This window comes from Colletotrichum aenigma (assembly GCF_013390185.1).
Source record: "Colletotrichum aenigma strain Cg56 chromosome Unknown KSG_Cg56_contig05, whole genome shotgun sequence".
Classification (NCBI taxonomy): domain Eukaryota; kingdom Fungi; phylum Ascomycota; class Sordariomycetes; order Glomerellales; family Glomerellaceae; genus Colletotrichum; species Colletotrichum aenigma.
Genome location: NW_023500911.1, coordinates 762430 through 785332, shown reverse-complemented (window position 1 = coordinate 785332; position 22903 = coordinate 762430). Strand labels below are relative to the sequence as shown.

The window sequence follows — 22903 nt, the reverse complement described above, 5'->3', positions numbered from 1 at the left end:
GAGCTCGACTGTTGCAGTATGCTATCGGCGTACAATTTTCTCTTAGATGTTCCGCTAAGCCCTCAAAACTCGTCCATAAAAGGTTATGGGGACATTTTCCAGACCCTTTACGACTTTGGATTCTGCGACGTTGACGAAGCCGACGATGCAGGGGAAACACCAATGTTCAGGCATATCAGACGTTCGTTCAGCCATCACGCTTTCGGGCCTCCTTCCTTCGGCGGCGGAGATATTGCAAAGTGGTTTCTAGCACATGGAGCTAATTTGACGAGTCAAATAGCGGGGGATTGGCCGAACATTCTCTTCCATCTCGCTTTCCTCGGCTCCGTGCGCCTACTTTCATTTGAGTGGGATAGGGGAGATACCCCAAAGGCTTTTACTCATTTCCATACAAGCACAGACACTTGCAAGTGCTATTGTTCATCGTTTGGGTGTCTCCCGTTGCACATAATGCTACGCTGCCATGCACCAAATCCTCGACATTGCGTACAGTCTTTGGGCCGTCTCGAACTGCTGCAACGATGGATTGAATTATGGGATATCAGTAGTGACGACGAACAAGTCCTTGCACGAGAAATGACTCGTTTGGAGCTTTTTGAACGATTGGGAATGGCACATACCTGTTGCAGGCAGGGCGAGGCTGTTGGAGAGGATTCATACATAAACGCACCATTTTTGGTCGACCGAATCCCAGAGGAGGAGGTACGACACATTCAGAGCGATGATTGGGAGCTGAACAGGCAGCTAGAATGCCTAATGTCTCACTGGGTTTCATGGAGACTGATGGCTGGGGGTAACTTGTTTGTGCTTCATGACGTCTGGTGGGCAGCTATGGACGAGATTCTACCGCCACTGACACCCAACGAATGCCATGGGAGACACATGGTGTCGCCACTCAATGTCGTCAAGGAAGCTTCGAGGGAACAGAGAGAAAAGGAGGCATTGGGAAGAAATGGGTTCGAACAGCTTGGGGATTTCCGAAAGATCATCGATATTCACCTTTGGAGACATAAGTTGCAGGCTTTCAGTGACCACTGAGAGCAAAGGATAGTAAAAGACGAAGGAAAATGTCTGGCCTATGTTTAACATTGATCTATAGGTAGGTACTTATGTAGAAATTTACAGGGAAAGTATGCGATATGATGAGCAGCCAAGTCACAGGTCGACGCTTGATCTGAAGCCTTATAATTATATGAAAATATGTTTCTAGGTTGTAGATCCTTACGCTCGTCCACGAAAGGCTACGAAGTAACTAATTGGGCTAACTAGACGCAGTTATGGGAGCAGTGAGAAGACAATATGGTGCTGCGTGATACAAATACTCTTGTCGAGTTAAGGTGCTCATGGGGCTTTGAATCGCAACATTGACCTCTTACGTCATCACAAACGTGTAAATCAAGTGAATGCGCGGTCGGTAGCGATCGGTCGCGGTCGAGTATGCACGTAATATTTAGGAATTCGGACATATCTGAGAGGGACACTATTCAACTTCTCCTGACGCCATTCTGAACTAAAGGCTTCATGGTGGAAAATGCATATCTCGCAATCTTCCAACTCCCATCTTCTTTCTTCATGATAAAGAGCTCCTGGTTGGCATGATCCTCCGACTCTTGCGTCGCCAGCATCGTCTTCGTTCCCTCAGCTGTGGTCCTTGCAAATGCCCACTCGGGGGACATGATCACAATTTCGTCAATAGAGAACTTGATGATCAGTTGGATACTAGAGAATATGCGTGTGTAGGACTCGCGAAGAGCTGTGGTGCCTGCAGCGGCTGTGAAGTGAGGCGGCATGATCACGCCATCGGATGTGTAAAGAGCGACAGCTTCTTCCACATTACGACTCTTGAGAGCCGCGCCGTAATCGTGAAGAACAGCCGTAATGCTTTCGGTTTCGGACGAAGACACTTGTATATGTGAGCAGGTAGTGGTGCATGGCGAGGGAATAACATACTGATGAAGATAACGTCTCAATCCACAGACAATCAAGAGCGGACTTTACTGGCTTCAGTACGACGATTAATTCATCTTAGACGCGATGAGACTAAAACATTACTTATACATCTCAATGAACCGTAGGTGGGGTCGCTTATCATGGCCGTAAGTGGGAGACAAGCACAGAAGATGGGGGTGGGGCCTGTTTTCCCACTTCTGAATGATGCATCTCCGCCTGTAAGTGGATGATAGCGAGAGATGGGGAATTGAGGCAATTTCAAAAGAGAGGTTTCCCTAAGGCCTGGAAGGAAAAATTCGGCTCTTCGTTTCATCGATCATTGAGTCTAACGGCCGGGGGGGGGGGGGGGGGGTTGCCCTGCTTTCCGCGGGTCAGCCTGATATCCCCTCCCTCCTAAGGGCAGATGTTGTACAGCTCCTTCCATTCCTCTCAGAAATGGAAGCGAACGCTGCGTATTCAAGTAACATCAAGTAACATCACTTCTTTAAGGGGAGCTTCATCTAGGTTAATGAAGACGTAACCGAAGCATCCAAATGTTCACCAGTCTTTTCGTCAACTGTCCAGATGACCTACCCCTTCAGCTTGGCAAAGTCATCATACAAACCCAGGATTGGCTGTCGCACTGCGCATATACGAGAGCAGCATATATGGATGAAGTGATAAAAGTACAAATCCGTAAAGTTTTAACTGTTAGCGCGCAGGAGCTCGAGACAATTCTTTTCATCACGTTACAAATGGATCCCGCCAGTATCCGTGCACGCGTAATTATCTCACAAGATGTTTCCATAAGCCATATGACTCTGGCCGCCTCGGTCAACATAACGAAGATAAGTAAGTGCGAAGGCTGCGGAAAATGCGAGTTTTTCATGTTGGTGTTATTCACTAAATTATCTTTTTCCATCGCAACGTTTCTGGTGTTCTCCGAATTCAGTGATTCGGGCATGGATTGGTTCTAAGCGATCATGATTGAGAAACTATCAACTTGCGGCAGTCACGGCGGAACTCCCGAGATTTCAGCATCAACCCTCGTCATCAACGACCCAAGCACAAACTCACCAAAGTAACAAACTAGCATGTAAAGAGTCTCGCGCTTGCGGACGGGAATCGTAGCCAAAAGCCAAAACTCAACGCACGTTCTTTCTTGGTTCCTCCCAGTTTGCTTTAGAAAACTCAGAACATGTGCCATCTATGCAGCCTCCAAATTACTTGGGAGAGCTGGCTGTGGGCTATCATCACTGTTTTCTCTGAACCCGCAGATCTTCAACACCCCCCGGGAAATCTGGAGCGTGCCTGCCATCACGCATGCATGTCGCCTTCCCTAGGAGGTACCACCCAACCTAGGGAGGCGCCATCCGGACATGATGTAAGGAGAAGGATGCCCTGCCGCCCACTGTCCAAGCAGTCCCTTTCCTCCCGGGCAGATTGAGATGGATATGGATATGAAAATATTGGCACAATCGTCAACACAGTACAGAGTCGTCCCATTGATGACGCTTAGTTTGATCTTAGCGGGTTCACCCTCATGGCTGGCCAATGCTAAGAACGTTGGACAATAGTCTGAGGGACAATTTGACTCAACAAAACAACCAGAACATGGAGCCTCGCACGGTGGCAGAAAATTTAGGAGTGGGAGGCACGGCGTCCCGATTGCCCTCCTTTCCCTGGGTCTGGTTCTTCCTGGTTCTCGTAGAAGACACCCCCCCCCCCCCCCCCCCCCCCCCCGGTCTCCCTCCCTCGCAATGTCCCTTCTGGAAGCAGTTGTGACCAAGGGTTGTCAAAACTCGGAAAGACCTGGGTTTTGCATTCAATCCTTGGATGCCTGGAAGGTTACGCATTTATTCGGGTTGAGATGTTGAGGTTGCACCCTATTAAGTCACAGAAGGAGCTAAACTCGTCCCCTTACAAATGCCACATTGTCGTGGAAGGTATCTTGAAGTGTGCGAGACAGATTCTTTGCCTCGTACCATGATCAGGAATGGCACCGCTCAGGAGCTGGCAGTCCCTTCGGAGACATGGCAGGTCAACAGAAGCTTTGAGGGAGCAGGTAATCCTCCAATTGTTAAGCTCAAAGTGACATTGCCATCTGAGCTGAGAAGATGCCTCTCCATACATGTGTAGGCAGCTCTAGCTGAGTTCTTGTAACTGATGGTTTTAGAGAGCAATTTTTAGATTGATATCGAAGGGAGGAAATGGCTCGCACAACACAACGTGCCAACGAGAAGCATCGCAGAAAATAGATTTCAACGCTCGACAGTTGATGTACATCCGCGTCTTGGAAAACACCCCGAATTTAATCGCAAAAATAGGCCTGTCAAGATCGAAAGGGCTCAGTGGTTGAAAGGATGGACTTTTGTTGTCGATGCGGGTGATCCGCTGCTCCATCCCCCCTATCCTCTCATGAAAGGAGAAGATTTGCTGAGGAGCTGTCCCCGCCGCATTGCTACGTCGATTTCCAATGCGTGACATTCGCGGGCGCCCACAATCAAATCAATAGCATCGTCAGGCTGGGCTAGCTTTCTCCGCGTTGCTATTTATGACCGTTGTATTCGGTCTGGTACTTGACTATAGTTATCGCATGGCTGAGGCAATCGGCCTCACGAATGTCATTGGTAGAGCCGGAAGGTCTTTCGGGCCCGACCAGATTGTGACATTGCATTTATCACCACTGGTTGGCGTCATTCAATCATTGTAGAATGAGAAGCAAGGAGACAGAAAGTCGGTACCTGGCGGTACGGCAAGGATAGCCACAGAGCTAGGATCACATATGAATACGGCGACTGCTAAATCATAGCCAGTAGTGTATCGCATCATGCTTTTCCTCGGCGATGGGCCTTAATACCGAAGCCACTCTTCAAATCTCCCGTTCAACAGTTCATCGTTCGGAGGTAAGCGATCATACAGTAGCAAACCTTAAGTCGCATAGGCGAGCGTTTCACCCCATTCGTGAACGTAATTACACGATGACTATCTCGCATCTATCGGATTTTCGGAGAAGTCCACGGGAGTTACCGCGGCGGCATCTAGGTTGGCTCCTGGAAACGCCGTTCCTGAATTGCCGCTAGCTGCTTACACTTTCTCACACAACCGGCGGGATGATTGGTGGTATCATGCCAAAATCCAAGCTTAAAAACTCTAATTGCCCTTCCCTCCTTGCCGTTTCCTCTCACCTACCAAAGGTGTTCCTGGTCAGGGCCAAGACTGATACGTCCACGAGACATTTTTGCCGGGCGGAAACGCGAATTTGGTGGCTTGTCGCCCTGATCAAAGTTCAAAAGCTTCCTTGACTCAGGGTTGTCTCCGTGTCATGATGCGTGGCAGATGCCCCTGACAAACGGTATTCAATGGGTCAGATCAGCGGTTCGACGTTTAAAAGTATGCTGATGGCAGCAGTTCCCTTCGGCTATGTTGTGCAGCCCGTGGACGAACTCCTGTCACAACACGGACAATCCAGAGGCAGTCGTTCGTTAAGATGGACTACCTGTTGATCCTCAGCCTACTGCTGGGTCTCCCCCCCCGTGTATCGGCTGGCATCGCTGCCATGATCCCGCAGCCGGTTGGCCCAGTACAACAGGATCTACCAGCCCAGATCACATGGAGCGCTTGCCCAACCGACATACGGCCGTTCCGTGGAGTCAACGCCACGTCGCAGCTTCAATGCACCAACTTTTCAGTACCACTCGATCACAACAATGTGCAGCCGGATAGTCCTAAGATCCAGTTGGGCATCGTCAAGTTGCCCGCCACCGGAAAGCGAGTTGGCAATCTCTTCGTGAACCCAGGAGGGCCAGGTGGCGCCGCATCGAGCATGGTTCTTGGAATGGCGACGAAAAGGATATATATCAGCGACGCAGTGCGTGAGTCGTTTGATATCATCGGGATGGATCCTCGAGGTGTCGGGTTGAGTACACCACAGAAATGCGACACAAACCTAGCCAATCAGCCAAGCGAGTTCGATGCGACAACGCCAGAAGGATTTCAGAAGCTGTTCGATTACAACAAGGCTCTCGGGGAATCATGCCGTGCCATGACTGGGCCGTTATTCGATCACATGGACACGATATTCGTGGCGAAGGATATGGAAGCTGTCAGAGTTGGTAAGTCGTGTCGTCTAACGGTTGCATTTTAGGATATGCTGACTGGACTTAGCTGCTGGTGGCGAGCCGATGAACTACTTCGGCGTATCATATGGAACTCAACTAGGGGCGCAATATGCTGCTTTATTCCCGGATACCATTAGAGCCATGGCTCTCGACGGCATGCTCCAGCATACCGGTGCCTTTGCTTCGAACATCATGACGCAGGCAACCTCGTTGGACGCGACAATCCAGGACTTCTTCAAATTCTGTGAAGCCAATGCCACCAACTGTGGGGAGGGCGGCCAAGACATTAGACAAACTTGGAATAAGATCCTTGAAGTCGCTAATGCCGGAAACCTGAAGGCTGCAGAGTGCGATGGAACAGTCAAGACCAGGTGTCTTCCCCTCGCTACGGCCAACAACGTGATAGGCGCCGCTCGATCTACCCTAGAATTTCCCTCAGAGCGCAAAACGTTTGCGGAACAGCTCAAACTCGGAGCCACTGGAAATGGCTCTTTCTTCAGCCCGGGGCTCTTGTCAGGAGACATTTTTACAGACAGCCGCTCGTTGTCCATTACTAATGTTCAATGCCAGGATGGTCACTTCTTCGCAGCTAAGAGTCATATCGAAGTGCAACGAGTTGCTGACATGACGAGGGCCTTCACCGTTACGCCTGGTATGGGTGAATTCTGGCATCGAGTCATTGATTGCACTGGGTATCCTGTGAAGATCACCAACCCGCGAACGGCTTTGAGTGTCAAGGCGACACAGAACCCTGTTCTTCTTGTACACTCTCGCTTCGACCCCGCCACAAGTCTGGTGTACGCGGTGGGAATGACGGAGGAGTTCCAGAATGCGACCTTGATCTTGAGGGAGGGGTCCGGGCATACTAGCTACCTCAACAAGGGTGATGCGTCTAGAGCGGTTGACGACTACCTGATCAACTTGAAAATCCCGCCAGCCGGGACGGTACTTCCAAGTTAGTTTGTAGATGACATAGAATGGTGTTTCTGACGGCTTTTCTTCGATACTCCCATGTGTTGTTTGTTCCTCGAACCCAGGGCCGGGCCGTTGTAAGCTAACACCCTCGCCGCACTGGAAAGATTTACTAGATCGATTCCTAAAGCCCTCAGGACATCGACCGAAGATCAAAAGTATTTGCCGGAGTAATGTCATATAAACATTGAGCTACGTACATACATGATGACTTCCGTTTGAGCAGAGAGCCACGAAAACTGAATACGAGAATCTTGAAGAAACAGGAAAGATGGTATACTATAAAAACTTCGTCCACTGCTGGATATTTTCTTGGTATAGTTGGAAAGCAGTCCCTTATTACGTGTACGGTGGGGTCGCGCAGTTGCTCGGGCAGATTCTTGGCTTCATGGGTAAATGGTCTCAAGAGGAGGCCGTCGTCGGAGGTGCCTTGAGAACCCACTCTCCGATCATCTTGATTGTCTTTTGCGTCTTGATCTCGGCGTCTTCGAGCAAAACGGGGTCACGGACGATGCCATCCAGATGCTGGTCAAATCCGTGAACGGTGTCGGGCACGAGCAACCACCTGTATCGACTTCCATCCGGGTTCGAAACCTCAAAGTGGAACCTCTCGTCGTCCAGGATGAGCTCGCCCTTCTCCACGGTCTCTTCCTTGCCCACAACAGCGGGAGGGGCCGGGCGCCCTGCCAGGCTGTGAATCAGTCGCTGACCCTCGTGGGCAAGCAGGTCGAGCTCGCAGCCGATCATAAAGACCTGCGTGGGGAAAGCATCCTTTGGCGCATATGCAGGGCTCAAAAGCGGGTTGCGAGCGCTTTCGCCCGGAACCTTGTAGGACCAGTCGAACACAGGGGCGATGCTAACTAGGAAATCCTTCTCCTTGGCACGGAAACCACCCAGATCAGGCTTGTATCGTCGCGACTTGGCCTTCTCTTCCGCCTCGAGGGAGAGATCCGTACAAGGATACAGTGGGACGATAGCCGACAGGTGCTTCTTCACTGAAGCCAGCTGCGAGACCGCAAGACAAAGATTTCCGCCAGCAGACCAACCCGCCAGAGCGACTCTGGTCTTATCTATGGGCAGAGACTCATCGTTCAGAGAGGCGAGGAAGAGCTCTTCGCAGTCATGAATCGGGCCTGGGAACGGGTTGCCAGGGGCCTTGGCGTAGTTGAGTCCGATCACCATGGAGTGATGCTGAGTAGCGTACGCCGCGTTCCAGTCATCGTTGTCGTCGGGAGTTCCGAGCACGAAACCACCTCCGTGGATAGTGAAGAGAGCAGGCAGCTTATCCTTGGAGGTCTTGTCAAAGCACTTGGGGAAGAAGATTCTGGAACACCTGTCAGCTGCAGGTCTCTCACAGACAAAGAATTTGTTTTAGCCGCTGGCTGCATGCATACCTCACAGGAAGATACGGTCGGCACTCGTACGTCTTCACGAAGTCGGGGCGATGCTCAGACGGGATGATGCGTGCTTTGACGTCGCGGAGGAACAGCGCAGGCTTGACCACGAAGTTCTGGATCGCGAAAGCCGTCGCGCCATACCTGACCTTGGACAACAGAGGCGCCTCTTGAATGATCTGCGACTCGTCTGCGGGCGCGCCCGTGGTCGTCGCCGTCGTCTCGGTGGTCGTTGCGGGATTATTCTGAACTTCGGCCATCGTGAAGGGCTCGCGCGCGTGCGACTTTGGGTTCGGTTACGCAGATGCTTGTGTGTTTGCAGGCAGAGGGGACGACGCGGGCGGGGTTGGGATGATAAAGGTGAATGGCGGGACTTGGCCCGGTAGTTGTATCTTCATATGCACCTCGGTTTCGCATCCTGGAAGCATCCGGGCCATCACGAGATCCATGCCGAGTACGAAACAAATACGAAACGGACTTGCTCGACTTGCGAGGCCGACGTCATGACACACAAAAGCAATCTGGCGGGGTTTATAAGATTAGTTGCCCCCCGCAACGATTCGCCTTCTTTACGATGGCGTTCTTCATCAATTCGGCCGAACCACTGGAGAAAGTGAGGGTAATAGAGGGTCGCTATGATCGCGCAGTCGAGACCCTGCAGAACTTGAACCCTTGTCCGCTGTTCGGGTTGCTCCACTAAAACTCCAGCATTGGGGAAATCCTCACGAGCACAGCTACACAGCCTAGTTATCGCCTGAACGCACGTCCTGTACTCTCTAACAAATGACTCAACGAGAAAGTCCAACGATATTCGACAAATCAGGTGTCGACCTTGGAATGAGGCGAACTAGTCACAGCTTCAGTTTTGCGAATACGCAAACCCTAAACGATTTAGCAAAAGCCCACAGACGCACCGTGTTGAAAAGCTGACGCAAGTTGCTCAGCTCTAGGTGACGATTTGTGGCAACTTGCGGCTCAAAAAAAGACGTGAGCATAACTTCGGCTGAGGCTTCGTCTTCCCATGACTGGAAGCTGTAATGAAATTGCTCATACTTACATTTACTGAGATGACATTGCACTAGTTTAGATGAACTTTGACAAGCATGGACGAGCAGAGGCTTGTGAAAAGCCTTCTATCAATGGAATTTGCGATGAGATGACACAAGCTAGATCAAACACAACATTAATACTTCTGAAAGAGATGATGAGGTCTTTGATCCGAAATCACAACAGTAGTCTTATGTCAAGTCGTCCAATGTTAAGTATGGAGGCTTTGCTTCCACAACAGGATTCGTTGGCCTAATTACACCCTCGAGTCTTGTAGCCCATATTGCGGTACTTATCTGCCGGACCTTTTGCTTTGCAGGACAGATAACATTCTCTTCGTTTGATTGGAAATGACTATACCGGCAATTGAGGAAGTTTTTGTTGTTACAAACTGTGACCAAACCTGGAAACGGCGACTGAAAATCGCTTCTGTAATGCGAACGCATTTTGTGCATAACCTGCTATAGACATCAAAAGTCTCATCCCGTAGCTCGCACGTAAGATGAAGTGGCTGATCATGAAGAAAGAAGATAGCTTCTCTTAACAATTTCCAGCCTGTCGTCGACCATTGAATGTCTGGGGAACAAGCAGAGAAGAGGTGACTCTGGCATATATTGCCGTTGAATACACTTACATATCTACTGCTGACTCGAAGCGGACTGCTTATCATTCCAGAACTTCCGGTCCGTTATAAATACGCCGCATGGAGAGCAGTTGTGTATGCCGTGGAGTCGTTCTCGTCGTTCGGAAATCTGCGTAGACTCCGCAGCCGTCGGAGTTGGGCATATTCTCCGATCAGCCAGCCTAAATCTGATTGTCCAGCTCTTTTTAAATGTTCATCGACGTCTTGGCAATCAATGACTTTGGTCACTACAATAAACATGACCGTCAAACTACAGGAGGTGATCGCTCTTGACACTGTACATCGGACGAAGTCGAAAAGTATTGTGGGCATGACGAAGCGCGAAGAGCCGTTCGTTTTAACCTCCTGGCGAGCACGGACATGGTGTTCATTGACATGGAATTATGGCTGTCTGGCTCCTGGGGCAGTACGCCAACGTTTCGTCCACTTCAATAAGTGATTGCTTTATGGGCAGGCTCTGCATCACAAAATACCGGTTCCTCGAAATCCAATGGCCCAGACGGTAACTTCCATCACCCGAATTTCCGTTAAGGCCATGCTTTTCGGACGCGGCGGTTTCATCTCATCAATCGCCGTCTGATAGGCAGTGGTAACTTGATATAAGTACGGATCATTCGCGGGGAATCCCGTCACCAAACCTTCCAACTCATCATAGACAAACCGCTAAGTCTCATCATCAATGAACACCATCAAGAAGGACGGAGTCGCCATCATTGGCGCAGGCCTTGGCGTGGGTCCCCTCTCACATGGCACTATCGAGTGTGCTACTGTAAGTGAGCTAACAGCTATCTCAGGGTACTGCTCTCGCATTGGCCCTCCACCAAAAGTCGATCCCGTGTCGGGTCTACGAAGGAAGAAGCGCAGATGCGGATATTCTCACCAGTGGTGTGGTTTTGACACCTAACGGATGCCGCATCCTCGACGACCTCGGCGTCTTGAGCCGAATCAAGCCGAAAAGCTTCCTTTTCGAAGACAGTATCACCAAAAACAGCGAAGATAAGACTGTGGATACAATGAAGCTAGCGTCCAAGGAAGTGTACGGATATCCTGCCTATCGTTTGTACCGTCTCGCCCTTCTGCAAGAGATGAAGCAAATGCTGGCCGAGCGTGAAGTCCCGATATACTTTGATGCCAAGTTCGAGAAGATCATTAGCGATTCTCCGGAAGGCGTCACCTTTCTGGCCGGCGGCAAGACGGAGAAAGCCGCCGCCGTCGTCGGATCGGATGGTATTCACTCCACGCTGAGACGCTATCTAACAGACCTCGTTCCTGTTTACACGGGTGTCTTTTGTGTGTACGGGCACATCCCCACCAACTCTGTTGAATGGCCCGACAAGGAGTTTTCCGCCTCTAGCTGCACAATTCAAGGCAAGCCGGGCGGTCTTTTCATGGTTCCTGAAGAATCGGACGGCAGAACGCTCATGGTAGGAACGCAATTCCCGCATCCCGAACAAGGCCGTGAGGGTTGGCAAGATCTGGCAGCAAGCCCTGAGACCTTGGCTTCCCTGATGCGAAAGGACTATGATCAATGGCACGACACAGCAAGGCAAATCATTGATCAGCTGTGCAAACGTCCAGAGGGCCTGTTGAGCTGGCCATTCTACACGATGCCCAGGCTGCCTAGTTGGTCTTCACAGTCGGGAAATGTCATCATCGTCGGGGATGCTGCTCATGCAATGCCGGCATCGTCGGGACAAGGTGTGAATCAGGCTTTGGAAGACGTCTACTCCCTGGCAAAGGTCCTATCTGGAAGCTGGACCGTGGAAGAACGGCCCCGCGCGCTTGGTGCTTGGCAATCCTGGCGACAGGCCAAGATTGACAAGGTGCTCCAAATGACGCGAGCAACGAATTTGAAGAGATCTCCCGAAGCCGAGAGGCAGAAGTCGACGATCGCAGTGGATGTGGAAAAGCCCGCCGTGGATCGTATGCGGTGGCTATTTGAGTTGGGCTTGGACGATTTAGAAGCAAAGCTTGCAGATGTTGACAGACATGACGCTTGAGCTTAGGTTTTATTGAGCTTGTGATAATCATAGATGTCATCACCACCTCCCGCTTAACCGACACCGGTGAAGTGCGCCGTTATCTTATCGCGCGGCCATCCTCCGCTCTCGGGAATTCCCCCGCAGTACTGTAGCAATCATCCGCGGCCAAGCTGTTACCGCAACGTGGGAAATGATAAGAGAAGCTGCGCTAACGACATACCCCCTCGCAGGTGCGGGTCTTTGCGGGGTCGTGCATGGTGATAGCTTCATTTGACAAGCATGGTGGTACCATGAGTTCCGGGTGGTTGGGTTCGGCACGTTGACCCCATCCATCATCCCGGCCGTTCTTATCTCTTGGAGGATTTGGCAAAGCGGCATCTCGAGCTGCTTCTCAGTGCATAAATATCTACAACTGTCCTTTGTTTAGCCGAGTCTTCGAGATGTGATTTGACTCCTCTAATCTTTCCGCAATCACCATGTTGAAATCAATCGTGTTGTCCGCTTTGGGAGCGCTAAGCGTTTGCTCGGCTCACTTTGTGATTCCAAACGATGATCAGGACATGTCAGGTTTGACCGTCAACTCTATTCCAGCCGCGAAGCGAGTTGAGTACATGAGAAAGGCAATTAAGCGATGAATCTTGAGGTTTCGATTGCGGTGTTCTAACATTTCCACTAGACGAATGAAGCTCTCTACCGCCAAAGTGGACCGTAAGCGTCTCCCAGACTACACAACTATCTTATGAATTGCGATTGACCGAAGGTGTCTAGTTGCCCCTTCGCCGCCTTTGGCTCGATTATCGTCAATCACACCAGTGACGAAGTCGTCTGCGAGGGCGCGAACTTCCGCACGGGAGACCCAACCAGTACGTCGTATTGATCAACTGACATGTCTCCAATTAATTTAAATTCAGTTCATGGAGAAATTTCAGCCATCAATGCTTGCACGGCGAAGTTCGCAGAGCAGGGGATGACGCCAACGTTAGCTCCGGTCCTACTACGAGACTTTGTCAAAGTTAACTGCTGACTGCTTCCCAGTGAGATCTACGCCGCATGGGGAAACCTCTCCATCTACACCAACGCCGAATCGTGTCCTATGGTACGTATCTGAAAGCCTCGGGAAGTAGCATTGACTCATTGGAAGCAGTGCGCAAGTGCCATTCGTTGGGCAGGATTCAGAGGTCAGCTAGGACGCACGACATTATTCTGGTGAAGTCAAAAGCTGATGAAATATTCACAGAATACGTTTATGGCACCACCATTCAGCATAACTACAACGTTGGCTGGGGTGTAATGACGTTGAGTAGCGTAGGTGTATCAAGACTTCCTCTAACCAACGTTTGCTAACAGCTTTTGAAGTACGATGTGTTCCAGCAGTCTCGGCAACTCCCTGGATATCAAACATCAATGATCGGGCAGATCCTTACTAATGAGACGGATCCTCTCTTTTCATGGCAATACAATGCCAGCGCACCCTGCCCAAACGAGTGCTTCCGGGTGCCTAGCGCCACAAGAGGAGGTACGGCGTGCTCCAATGTCACCGTCTCTCGAAGGGACTACGACGCACTGTGATCTCGTCGTTGAACATCGCGGACCAAAGTTTTCATGTAGTGAGAGATAGATGATGATCCAGAGAATTCCAGTACGCACTCAAATTGGCTACCGTAGACGGCAGATACAAATAGTTCGTAGCCGTAATGTGCAAAGTTCCCCCAACGCCTTTTTTTGAAATAGTCCCGCTCCGCCCCGCTCGAAATGATAAAAATTGCCAATTAATTCAAAGTTTGAGTGCCCGCAAGCAAGTCCGAAAGTATGTTTTGCTCTTGTGGAGCTCGTGCTTTCAAGATGTCTAGCTTCTCTTCTGATCATGGTCGCCAATGAATGGTCGCGGTGGAAATTTGCTGTTGACGTCGGCTAAGGCCTTCGGTTTGTCCTCCCAGTACTTGGGCTCCTCCAAGATCATGTCTAGGCCTATCTCCGGAAGGCGGCACACGAGACGGGGAAATCCAGACATACCTCGAATGAGGCTGATGTCTGAGACGCACATCTGCGTGAATAGCTTGCGGAGCAAATCTCCAGGCATAGTGCTCTTGTAAGCATCGTCAATCAGGGCGAAAAGCAAGTGGTATCCGCTGTCGCATAGTTTGACGCGGGTCAGGCAGTTGTGAATCTTGTGAAGACACAGCTGCCTGAGTTCAGAGATGTCCCACTTGTCAGCGAAGGCGTAGAGCTTGACATGGTGTTGACAGACTTCGCCAAATTCCTTGTTGGAGAGTTTCAGGTCCAGATCGACGTCAAAACCAAGCTCGTCAGGTTCAGACAGGTACGTAGGAGGGGCGTAAAGCCCATGCTGGTCCCCGCTCTTCACAAAGAGCTCCATGTACTTCAAGTACGGCTTCCTCTCGATGATGTCCGGTCGATGATCGTAATGAATGAGATGGTCACGTAGAGAGTCACACCGTTTCTCTGGCGTGAGATCATCGTCACTCAACGTCGACTGGGTGTTTTCTGAAGAGATTGTCCTCTGAAACCTGTAGTTGCCGTACGTTGTGTAGTCCAGGAAGCTGGTGAAAGTGGTCTTGTCGACATCGTCCAGAACGACGACGCCCTCTTGCGATTCGCGCATGCCGTTGCTGAGCATGCGCGTCAGCCCCTTGGAGTGAGGGGCAAACAGCTTCTCATGGACATGGAATGTCGTCTTCTCTGGCCCCACGATGAAATTGAAGACCCGCGACGTGTAGATACTGGCAGTTGTTAGTTGGCAGCCACGCACTCGACTCAACAAGGTAAGCCTGACCGGAAAGGGGGAGGGGAACGTACGTCTCTGTGTCGACGATGGTTCTACCGGCCATCTTTTTGTGTGGAGGAAGAGTACGAGTTTATTCAGCTGTGCAGTCTCAATTTGTGCTCGTCTTCTTTTAGAAATGAATTCAGAAGTTCGCGTCCGATGAAGTGATGATGAGACGTAGCAGTTGGAGGTTGTGGAAGGTGAGATTATCTAGGTAGGTAGGTAGTTGCTGGGTTTGACTTTAGCGGGCCGAGACACTCGGACGCCATAAAGTGGGGTCGGATGTGAGGGAGAGAGTCGCACCTCCTAGATTCTCCAAGCAAATTATCGTCGGAGAACAATCAACTTGAAAAAAACCCTTGTCAGAGAACGCGGCAAGGTATGAAGATTGAGTGAGGGGACTCAATGACTGATGTTGATGGTTGAAGAGGGAGGAGGATCAGCCGAGTCGTGCTTCCCATGCTAGATGAACTTCGAAAGCGTAAGCGCGTGTCTTAGTGTTCTTAGAAAAGCCCACCTGCCTAGCACCAATATGTGGTATTTAAATGAAGACTAACAATTTTACTCAAGGCAGTAGTGAGATTCGCTACTACCTCGGATCGGAGTCATGAATAAATATCACACATTCACGCAAGTAGCCCACCCACAGCACCTTCTTATAGCACCCACTCCGGTCGTACCTTAGTCTACGTAGAAAGCTCACCTACCTTCAGATCCCAAAAGCACCACAAATTACAAATAGAAGTAACGTAGAGCTGCTGTCACAGTCGGGTCTTTCTAACGAGAAGTAAATTAAAGATTGAATACAACAGGAAGTACTCTTGGTTTCTGATGTCTACGCTTGCGATTATCCCACTCTTTCACTCTAAGACTTCTTCTAGTCGTTGCCCCCGTTTCAAGACACATCCATGCTTCAATCTTGTATTAGTTACCGCTGTTGTGGCGTTTTCAGTCCATTTCAGAAAAAGAGTTCACCCACGAACAGCCTTCATCACCACTGGAATATTTAGACATCTCGTTGGCTTTGCTTGTCAATGGCAGTCCTGCCCTCGGATAAAACGTTAATCGGGGTCTTCAAGTAAGTTTTGAAGCCTGAAGTGAAGAATTCTGCATTCAGGCGCCTCTCTGGGGGGACAAATGGATTCGATGAGATAGACAGTCAAGACCAACCCCAAAGGTTTAAGCTATTCCCCGATGCAGCTGTATTCGAGGATGCCATCTGGTGATTTGTGAGTTTTCTGGCCGCTGTAGATTTCAGCGGCACCTCTGAAGCCAGACGAAGCGAGAAAGACGTCCGTCGCACCGGCTACTTCGGCACAGTGAAAGCCACACGTTCTTAATCTTTTCATATCTCAGACTGCATCAATCATCGAGATGACGTAGCCCCCTCCAAAAGCGCCTGCGGCGACGATATAACCATACACATTCAGCGTGTTTTCGTTGACGACCCATGACCCTGAGTCACCATCGAAAATTTCTGTATGGCAGTCGGTTAAACTGACAGAAATCGAGTACGCCTAAGAAGATGCCAAATTCCTACCGTCGTTGAGACATACGACGAAAGTGTTAATCAACTTGTTCCCTGGCTCAACAATAAGCGTTGAGGGAAGAGATGAAATGTATTCGCGTTTTAATCCTTGCGAACCAGTCATAACGAGCACTGGCTGCCGGTTGCCTGAAGACAAAGTGGGCATCACAACGTCCTTAATTTCTGCTTCACTAAGCTTTCATCATGAACTCTTGAAACTAGCATATTAGGCCTGGAAGCACCCATGAAATCCGAACTAACGGGGCTTCGCGAATAGATACTATCTAAAATCATAGCTGCAGTTCCTGTCAATAACCCTCGTCAAGTCAGCACTCCCAATCAAGCATTATTGAGAATCTACGGTATTAGTACCATGAACCTCTGATATGACGATCCATGATGACATTTCAAGATTTCAAGACGAACGGTGCAGAAAAACGGAGATTGGGGCATCTTTATTTGTTTCCTTTTAACCCGCCAACAATACAGCCATTTACTACTCTACAACCACTCAAACTAAGTCGAAGACGATACCAATGGGACTACTAGTAACAGAAATCTTCGACACGGACTTTTCCGCCGCGGCAGCCAAGCTCTGTGCGGCTTCGCCGAGAGGTGTGCTCACCAGACGTCCCCAGTGCACCGAATCCGTCGACTGAACCTCGAAATCTTCGGCTACGGCTTCCAGTTCACCTTGGACTGCCGTGATTGCAGCCTTGGTTTGATCATCGACTACGTCAATGTATTCTACCGCACTGAGCTGCTTGATCGCGAGGCCCTTCCTGAGCCACACCGAGCCCATCATACGCGCGAGACTCAGCCGGTTTTTGGTCTGGTCCTGACTATTCACCGCCTTCTCTGCCACAAGCTTGTTCAAGAACGAGTCAACCTCCACTTTGACAATCGGCGCGCTGCCACTCTGGAACTCGGTGCTGTACACTTCCATAGCCGCCCCGGCATCTTTGAATGAGTAGGCCGAGGCACCACCACCGGCCTTGAACGTTGAACGGTAACTGTTAGACTCGGATGCTGACTCCGCCTTATTGAACGCCATTCGCATATCCGACTTCTTCGTTGGCTTCTTGGCCGGCTTCTGCAGTTCTGTTCGCGCTTCCGCGGCAGCGAAGGACTTTGGCGGGCGGTCGCGCGGTTCGGTCGGGTCGACGTTCTCGGTGATGGTACCTTTGTACCAGTACACTGTCTCCCCCTTGCTCAGCCCGAGGGGAACAAGCGAGTTGACGTCGATGATGAAGCCGCCCTCTTCCTTGGACTCGCGAAGCACGCAGTCTGCTAGGCTCTTGTCGGATCGTGAGTCGTAGCCGCCTCGGGGCAGGATGTAACCGACAGCGTCGAAATCGCCGTTGGCGGGGATCGTCCACACGTTATCGCTCTTGTCGAGAGGAACGACGCCGCAGCGCACTCGGCCGTTCATTATTAAGACTGAATATTTTCATGGTCAGCTTGTAACTTTGAAGAGGATCTACGCAGGTGTTGGGAGCGCACCAGAGCCATCTTTGTCACCGCCGTCGACTATATCCGGGGGCAGATACCAAGGGTCGACGTTGTCTAATGCCAACCAGTCGTTCTCATCGCCGGCGAGAAGTCCGTTTGTCCCTTGTGCTTTGACGGCGATGAGACTGAAGGCGCCCCAAAGGGCTATTTTGCACAAAGTTCTCGCAGAGTATTGCATTTGTGGCAGAGGACGTAGCACCTAGCGCAACTAGTAGGCGGGAACCAAGGAAATATCTACCCATCTATATAACGCAGTGAGAAAGCCTTTCTTCAAAGTGATTAAGCGACGTGCATCTTTCCATATTGTAATTTCAATTGAGGCCGAGTTCAGGAGGTCACAACGGTGACGCCAACTGTGAAGCCATGTGTTCGGCATCTTGCGATCCAACTTAAAGTTTCGATCGGAATCTAGTGCACATGTTGACCGGTAATGAGAGCCCTACCGGATCTTGCAAAAGTGTCCGTCCGTACGAGGACAATAAAGAGCATGAGTGTAATTTGCTCATTGTTGATTTAGATGCGGAAGACCCCTGACTAATAAGCTTTCGGCAACTCCATTGGTAGCTGGGCTGTGCGTCGTTCTCTGGGGCTCGGCGAGAGTTGCTATTTTGGGCCGCAAACTCTACTGGAACTCTTTGCTAATGGACCACCATTCATTTGGTGAGTCGCTCCAACTTGAATTTGTGCGAAGCGTTCGGGTCGAATGGGATGGACACGACGAATACAGTGACTTTTGACTCATATTCGAATGCTCTTTACTGAGCCGTAAGCTCGGGGCGAACATCATCTAGCCTGCAAATTCTTGATTGGACCGCCCAAGGTCCGTCTGAAGTTATGACTGGTCAAATACATATGTACAGACTGGTAGGGGAGCTGCCGCCGTTAATTGCGTTAACTCGGCTTTTCTTCAACTCGCTCAACAACTACGGTAGTTACGCTAACGTAATTGTGAGAACACGCAGTTTGTTTAAGGGGCGTAGACTGGCGTAGCAATAAGGGGTTCCGGGACGGCAAACGCTAATGCGTCGGTATGACATCCCGTCGGCTACATAAGGTAGAGTTCGGCACTGGGTTCCGTGTTATTACCCACAGTAATATGAAGGTAAAAGTTTACCCGAAGCGTAGAGGCCAGCCCTACCGGCAAGTCAGATCAATATCATTAAGACCACAAAGAAAATAACAAGGAGCGAGGTGTGGAAATAACTTTGTGTCCGGCCATACCGTTCGTATACTCAATGCCCATTTGGCCTGAGGTAATGAAGGGGGATGCTAAATGAAGCCATGGGGGAAAACTCTCTTTAATGTAACGTATGCAGTGAGCGAAGAGACTGTGTACAATAGTCAGCATACTTCCAGTCGCTTTAAACCACTACTGAGAATCTTCCCGGGACGAGGAACATAAGTATGCCGAAGTGAAGGTCTGCTCATGCCACATACATCGTGAGGTTCACCTTTAACATTCGTTTTCCTGGGGTTTGTTTGCATTTGCGCAACAGCCTAGCCACTCATTTACACTCGTTACATACACTCACTCAGAAGGCAAGATGGTAGTTGTCGCCGTTTGGCCCTTACTGGGCTGTCTTCTCTTCAACACCGTAGCGTCATCGGTACTCCCACGCGGCCAAGACGACTCGGGTGGACACAATTGGATCGACCATGACAAAGTCGTTGCCCTTACCCAGAATGCTTCGCCAGGTGTAGATGGTCAGCTTGAACTCCGGTTTAGCCCCTTCCTGTACGTGGCGGGAGGTTGCGATCCATACCCGGCCACAGATGCCAGCGGAAACCTCGGGTAAGCAATGAAACCCTTCCCTACCTATTACATACCCCAAATATGCTCACATCATCACTCTAGAGGTGGTTTGAAACCCACGAATGGCGGCCGAAGTGGCTGTGATAAAGGGGGAAATGCTCAAGTTTACGCCCGCCGCGGCTCGAGCCAAGGTCGCACTGGTATTATGTACAGCTACTACATGCCTAAGGTCCGCTGGGCCAAGGGTAATGATAACGGCCACCGGCACTACTGGGCCAGCGCTGTCGTCTGGATTAACCGCTGGGGCTGCGTTGACGACGATGTCACCGCCGTCTGGCCTGTGGGTATTTCCTTCACGACCGACCATCTCACCTGGGGCACGGCGAATGCGGGCGACTTCTCCTTCAAGTCGACAACTGTAGGCGTAGACATGCCGACACACCCTAAAATTCAGATCCACGACACCGCGATAGCGCCTTTTACAGGCGCCGACGGCGACAAGGTCTTCGAGCGTACGCTCGTTGGGTGGGACTCGCTCCCGGACGCGGCGGCAAAGGCACTGCAGGATGTCAAGTACGAGAAGACGCAGGTTCCCTTCACCGACGCCAACTTTCAGGCGCAGATGGACGCAGCGTATAGGGAGAGCTTCTATGGCGCTTTGAAGGACCAGCAGGGCTGTGACGCTGGTCGTGGGGGATCGCCGACACCGACGACACAGGACCCGGACGATACGACGCCAACAGATCCTAAAGCGACAAATCCGACCGAGTCAGACCCTGCGGAAAATAAACGTTGAGACAGTTTTCTTTTCATTTAACGCGTACATAGCACAACGGGCAGATAGGTCAATAAGATCTTATGCGCACATTTTCAGCGCGTGACTTGCGAAGCTTCTGAGTCCTATCCGAGCGTGAGCGTGTAGAATGCGTTCTGTCTTAGGGGTGCCCTTTTTCTGTCGTTGTATTTGACCAATTACATCAAAAAAGCAGGCGGATTAAAAGCACTATCATCCTCAGTCCTCGAGGCCTTGGCAGTTTCGAGTCGAGTCAAGCAACAGAAACAGTGAATTCGGCCGTATCTAGACTTCCGAAAACAGTAAGTCTGATGAGTTGTGGCTTAAGAATCATACTTGATAGGCGCCGAGCCTTCGATATCCGTGACAATTGAGTGCCAATATTGCGGAACTAATAGAATTATCATTGGATTTCAAGAAAATCTTGAGACTATTTAGCACCGCCAGCGACCAAGTGTTTCCTTAAACTTCGCGGACGTTCCGTCTCATGCTTTCTCCCCTTTTGGTTTCTGGCCCGCAAGCGAATGATAGTACACATAAGAATGAATCGAGCTGTTCAGTAAGTCCTTGCGCACATCAACCAAGAACACCTCAACTTCATCAGAAGTCCACCCTAGACCTCTAGTCAAGGGACCGATCGTGACTGCATGGATGCCATCATAGAGAACAGCTTTGCAGTAGGCTCCAATCTTGCTCAGATCCTTTCTCTTGGGCCACTCTCCCACAGGCACTTTTACGGCATCGTGGACTTGATGAATGAATCCGGCATCCTTCAAGCGCTGAGGATTAGTATCAGCTACATCGGCCTCGATTCCAAACATTCCGAGGCCTTCCCAGACCAACTTCATCATCTTAGTGAGTGCGTAATCGGGTCCCATCGTGCCATCGTCGCAATTGAAGTTCCACTTCATCTCTTGGAGTTCGATCCATCCACCCGGTTTGAGCACCCTATTGTAGTTAGCATCGAGGACAGACGGCACACGACACATAACAAAAAGACAAATACCTATACGCCTGCGCCAACAGCTTTTCCCAATTTTTGATCGCCGCGCCCATGTTTCGAATGTGAATATAATCAATCGAGTCATCTGCGTGGAGCCATTCCGCCTCGGCATCGTCTACGATAAATGCAACGTTCGGCGGTACGTATGCAGGTTGGATTGGGCTCAAATCAATACCCGTGACTTGAGCTTCAGGGTATTCATCACCCACTAAAGCAAGAGAGATTAGTTCTGGATGTTCTACGGTGAGGCCAGCATCAATGTGAACAACGCACTGTCAATAGCCCAGATCCCAGTTCCGGTACCGATATCCAGGATCTTCTGCGGGTTCTGGAGGGGTGCGCTATGCAATGCTCCCCCGCATAGTGTTACTACCATGCTGTGCTTCATATCTTCTCGCTCTTGTTCCGCGTCATCGTTAGGAAAGGCATATCGCCCTTCCTTGTATTTGTGGTAGCGTCGCTTGTTCTCAAAATTGAAGTCCCGAACAGAAGACGATAACGAAGCCGTGGCATTAGAGCTGGTGTCAGAAGCTGTGGAATATCCATCTCCTTCATCAGCCGGCGCATCGTTTGCCTCAATCGTCGCCTCGGGAGCTTGATCGGGGGCTTGATCGGGACCGGGTGATGCGGCACTCGGCGTCGCAGCCTCAGGTGACTTGGGAGGTGATCCCACGGGAGACTTCGTGGCAGCGCGCTGCTCTGCCATGTTTGATTGAGGGGAGCTGGTAGTTGAGAGCTGCTATGAGCACATGCAGTCCAGAGAAAGAAAACGTGGCGAGATGTTGATGGGTACTGGGAGAAGATGTGAAAGCGTGAGGGGAAACAAGACAGAACGAGGAACGCTGCGAACCAACACTAGCGTTCGCACTCATTCACTCCACCTGGAGTTGGCAAAATATCCGCGGGTGGAAACGCTGCTGGGATCCAAATCCTAAACGTCCACATCTCCGTCTTATCGCCCTATCATCTTCGAGATCTCATGTTACATTGGCATGCATGTTTGCACTGTCAGCTGCGGCTCAGCCAACTACATCATTGCAGTCGCGCCATTCCACACAAAGTGCTCGCAACACTTTCTGAATTCACCGAGCACAAGCATTTCGACCCCGCAACTGCATGAAGAAGACTGCATCTGGAATGAAGATACTGCCTCTTTTGTCGTTCTCCGAAGGTGGAGAATACATTTTGCCGGTCAACTTAACGGTCGTTTACGGGGTTTCGGGCACAGGGCTGTCCCGAAGCTCTGGCTCGATGGTCATCCAGTCGAGGCTTGGTATTGCTTTGCGTTCAACTTCCGATTCAACATCCAAGATTGTTACTTTCCAATACCTTCTGACCATTAATTACCGTTAACTATTCCCTTCAGTCTCACATTCCACGGTGTCTTTGATGATCGGGAAGCAAGCTCTAGAATCTCTTTCAACATCCTTCTAACACAAAA

At 50.4% G+C, this 22903-nt stretch overlaps 7 protein-coding genes across 7 annotated transcripts; 4 read left to right on the top strand and 3 right to left on the bottom strand.

The window, feature by feature from the left end:
• Window positions 1-5419: 5419 nt before the first annotated feature.
• CGCA056_v007866 (putative hydrolase) lies at window positions 5420-7010 on the top strand (the record flags this gene model as incomplete). Its single annotated transcript, XM_037323114.1, has 2 exons — window positions 5420-6044; window positions 6097-7010. The coding sequence occupies 2 exons, from the start codon at window positions 5420-5422 to the stop codon at window positions 7008-7010; spliced, it is 1539 nt and encodes a 512-aa protein (XP_037178663.1).
• Window positions 7011-7424: 414 nt separating this feature from the next.
• On the bottom strand, window positions 7425-8676 carry are (Arylesterase; the record flags this gene model as incomplete). The annotated part of the gene is made up of 2 exons (XM_037323113.1): window positions 7425-8346; window positions 8417-8676. 2 exons carry the CDS (start codon window positions 8674-8676, stop codon window positions 7425-7427), a joined length of 1182 nt encoding a protein of 393 aa, XP_037178662.1.
• Window positions 8677-10785: 2109 nt separating this feature from the next.
• Window positions 10786-12106, top strand: atA-3 (6-methylsalicylic acid decarboxylase atA; the record flags this gene model as incomplete). Its single annotated transcript, XM_037323112.1, has 2 exons — window positions 10786-10875; window positions 10901-12106. 2 exons carry the CDS (start codon window positions 10786-10788, stop codon window positions 12104-12106), a joined length of 1296 nt encoding a protein of 431 aa, XP_037178661.1.
• Window positions 12107-12564: 458 nt separating this feature from the next.
• Window positions 12565-13657, top strand: TAD2-1 (tRNA-specific adenosine deaminase TAD2; the record flags this gene model as incomplete). Its single annotated transcript, XM_037323111.1, has 8 exons — window positions 12565-12606; window positions 12765-12796; window positions 12857-12951; window positions 13000-13066; window positions 13124-13184; window positions 13233-13266; window positions 13326-13393; window positions 13445-13657. The coding sequence occupies 8 exons, from the start codon at window positions 12565-12567 to the stop codon at window positions 13655-13657; spliced, it is 612 nt and encodes a 203-aa protein (XP_037178660.1).
• A 3255-nt stretch (window positions 13658-16912) lies between these two features.
• On the bottom strand, window positions 16913-18091 carry CGCA056_v007862 (uncharacterized protein; the record flags this gene model as incomplete). The annotated part of the gene is made up of 2 exons (XM_037323110.1): window positions 16913-17841; window positions 17905-18091. 2 exons carry the CDS (start codon window positions 18089-18091, stop codon window positions 16913-16915), a joined length of 1116 nt encoding a protein of 371 aa, XP_037178659.1.
• A 1366-nt stretch (window positions 18092-19457) lies between these two features.
• On the top strand, window positions 19458-20462 carry CGCA056_v007861 (uncharacterized protein; the record flags this gene model as incomplete). The annotated part of the gene is made up of 2 exons (XM_037323109.1): window positions 19458-19705; window positions 19769-20462. 2 exons carry the CDS (start codon window positions 19458-19460, stop codon window positions 20460-20462), a joined length of 942 nt encoding a protein of 313 aa, XP_037178658.1.
• Window positions 20463-20944: 482 nt separating this feature from the next.
• On the bottom strand, window positions 20945-22168 carry CGCA056_v007860 (Secondary metabolism regulator LAE1; the record flags this gene model as incomplete). The annotated part of the gene is made up of 3 exons (XM_037323108.1): window positions 20945-21407; window positions 21466-21670; window positions 21736-22168. 3 exons carry the CDS (start codon window positions 22166-22168, stop codon window positions 20945-20947), a joined length of 1101 nt encoding a protein of 366 aa, XP_037178657.1.
• Window positions 22169-22903: the final 735 nt, after the last annotated feature.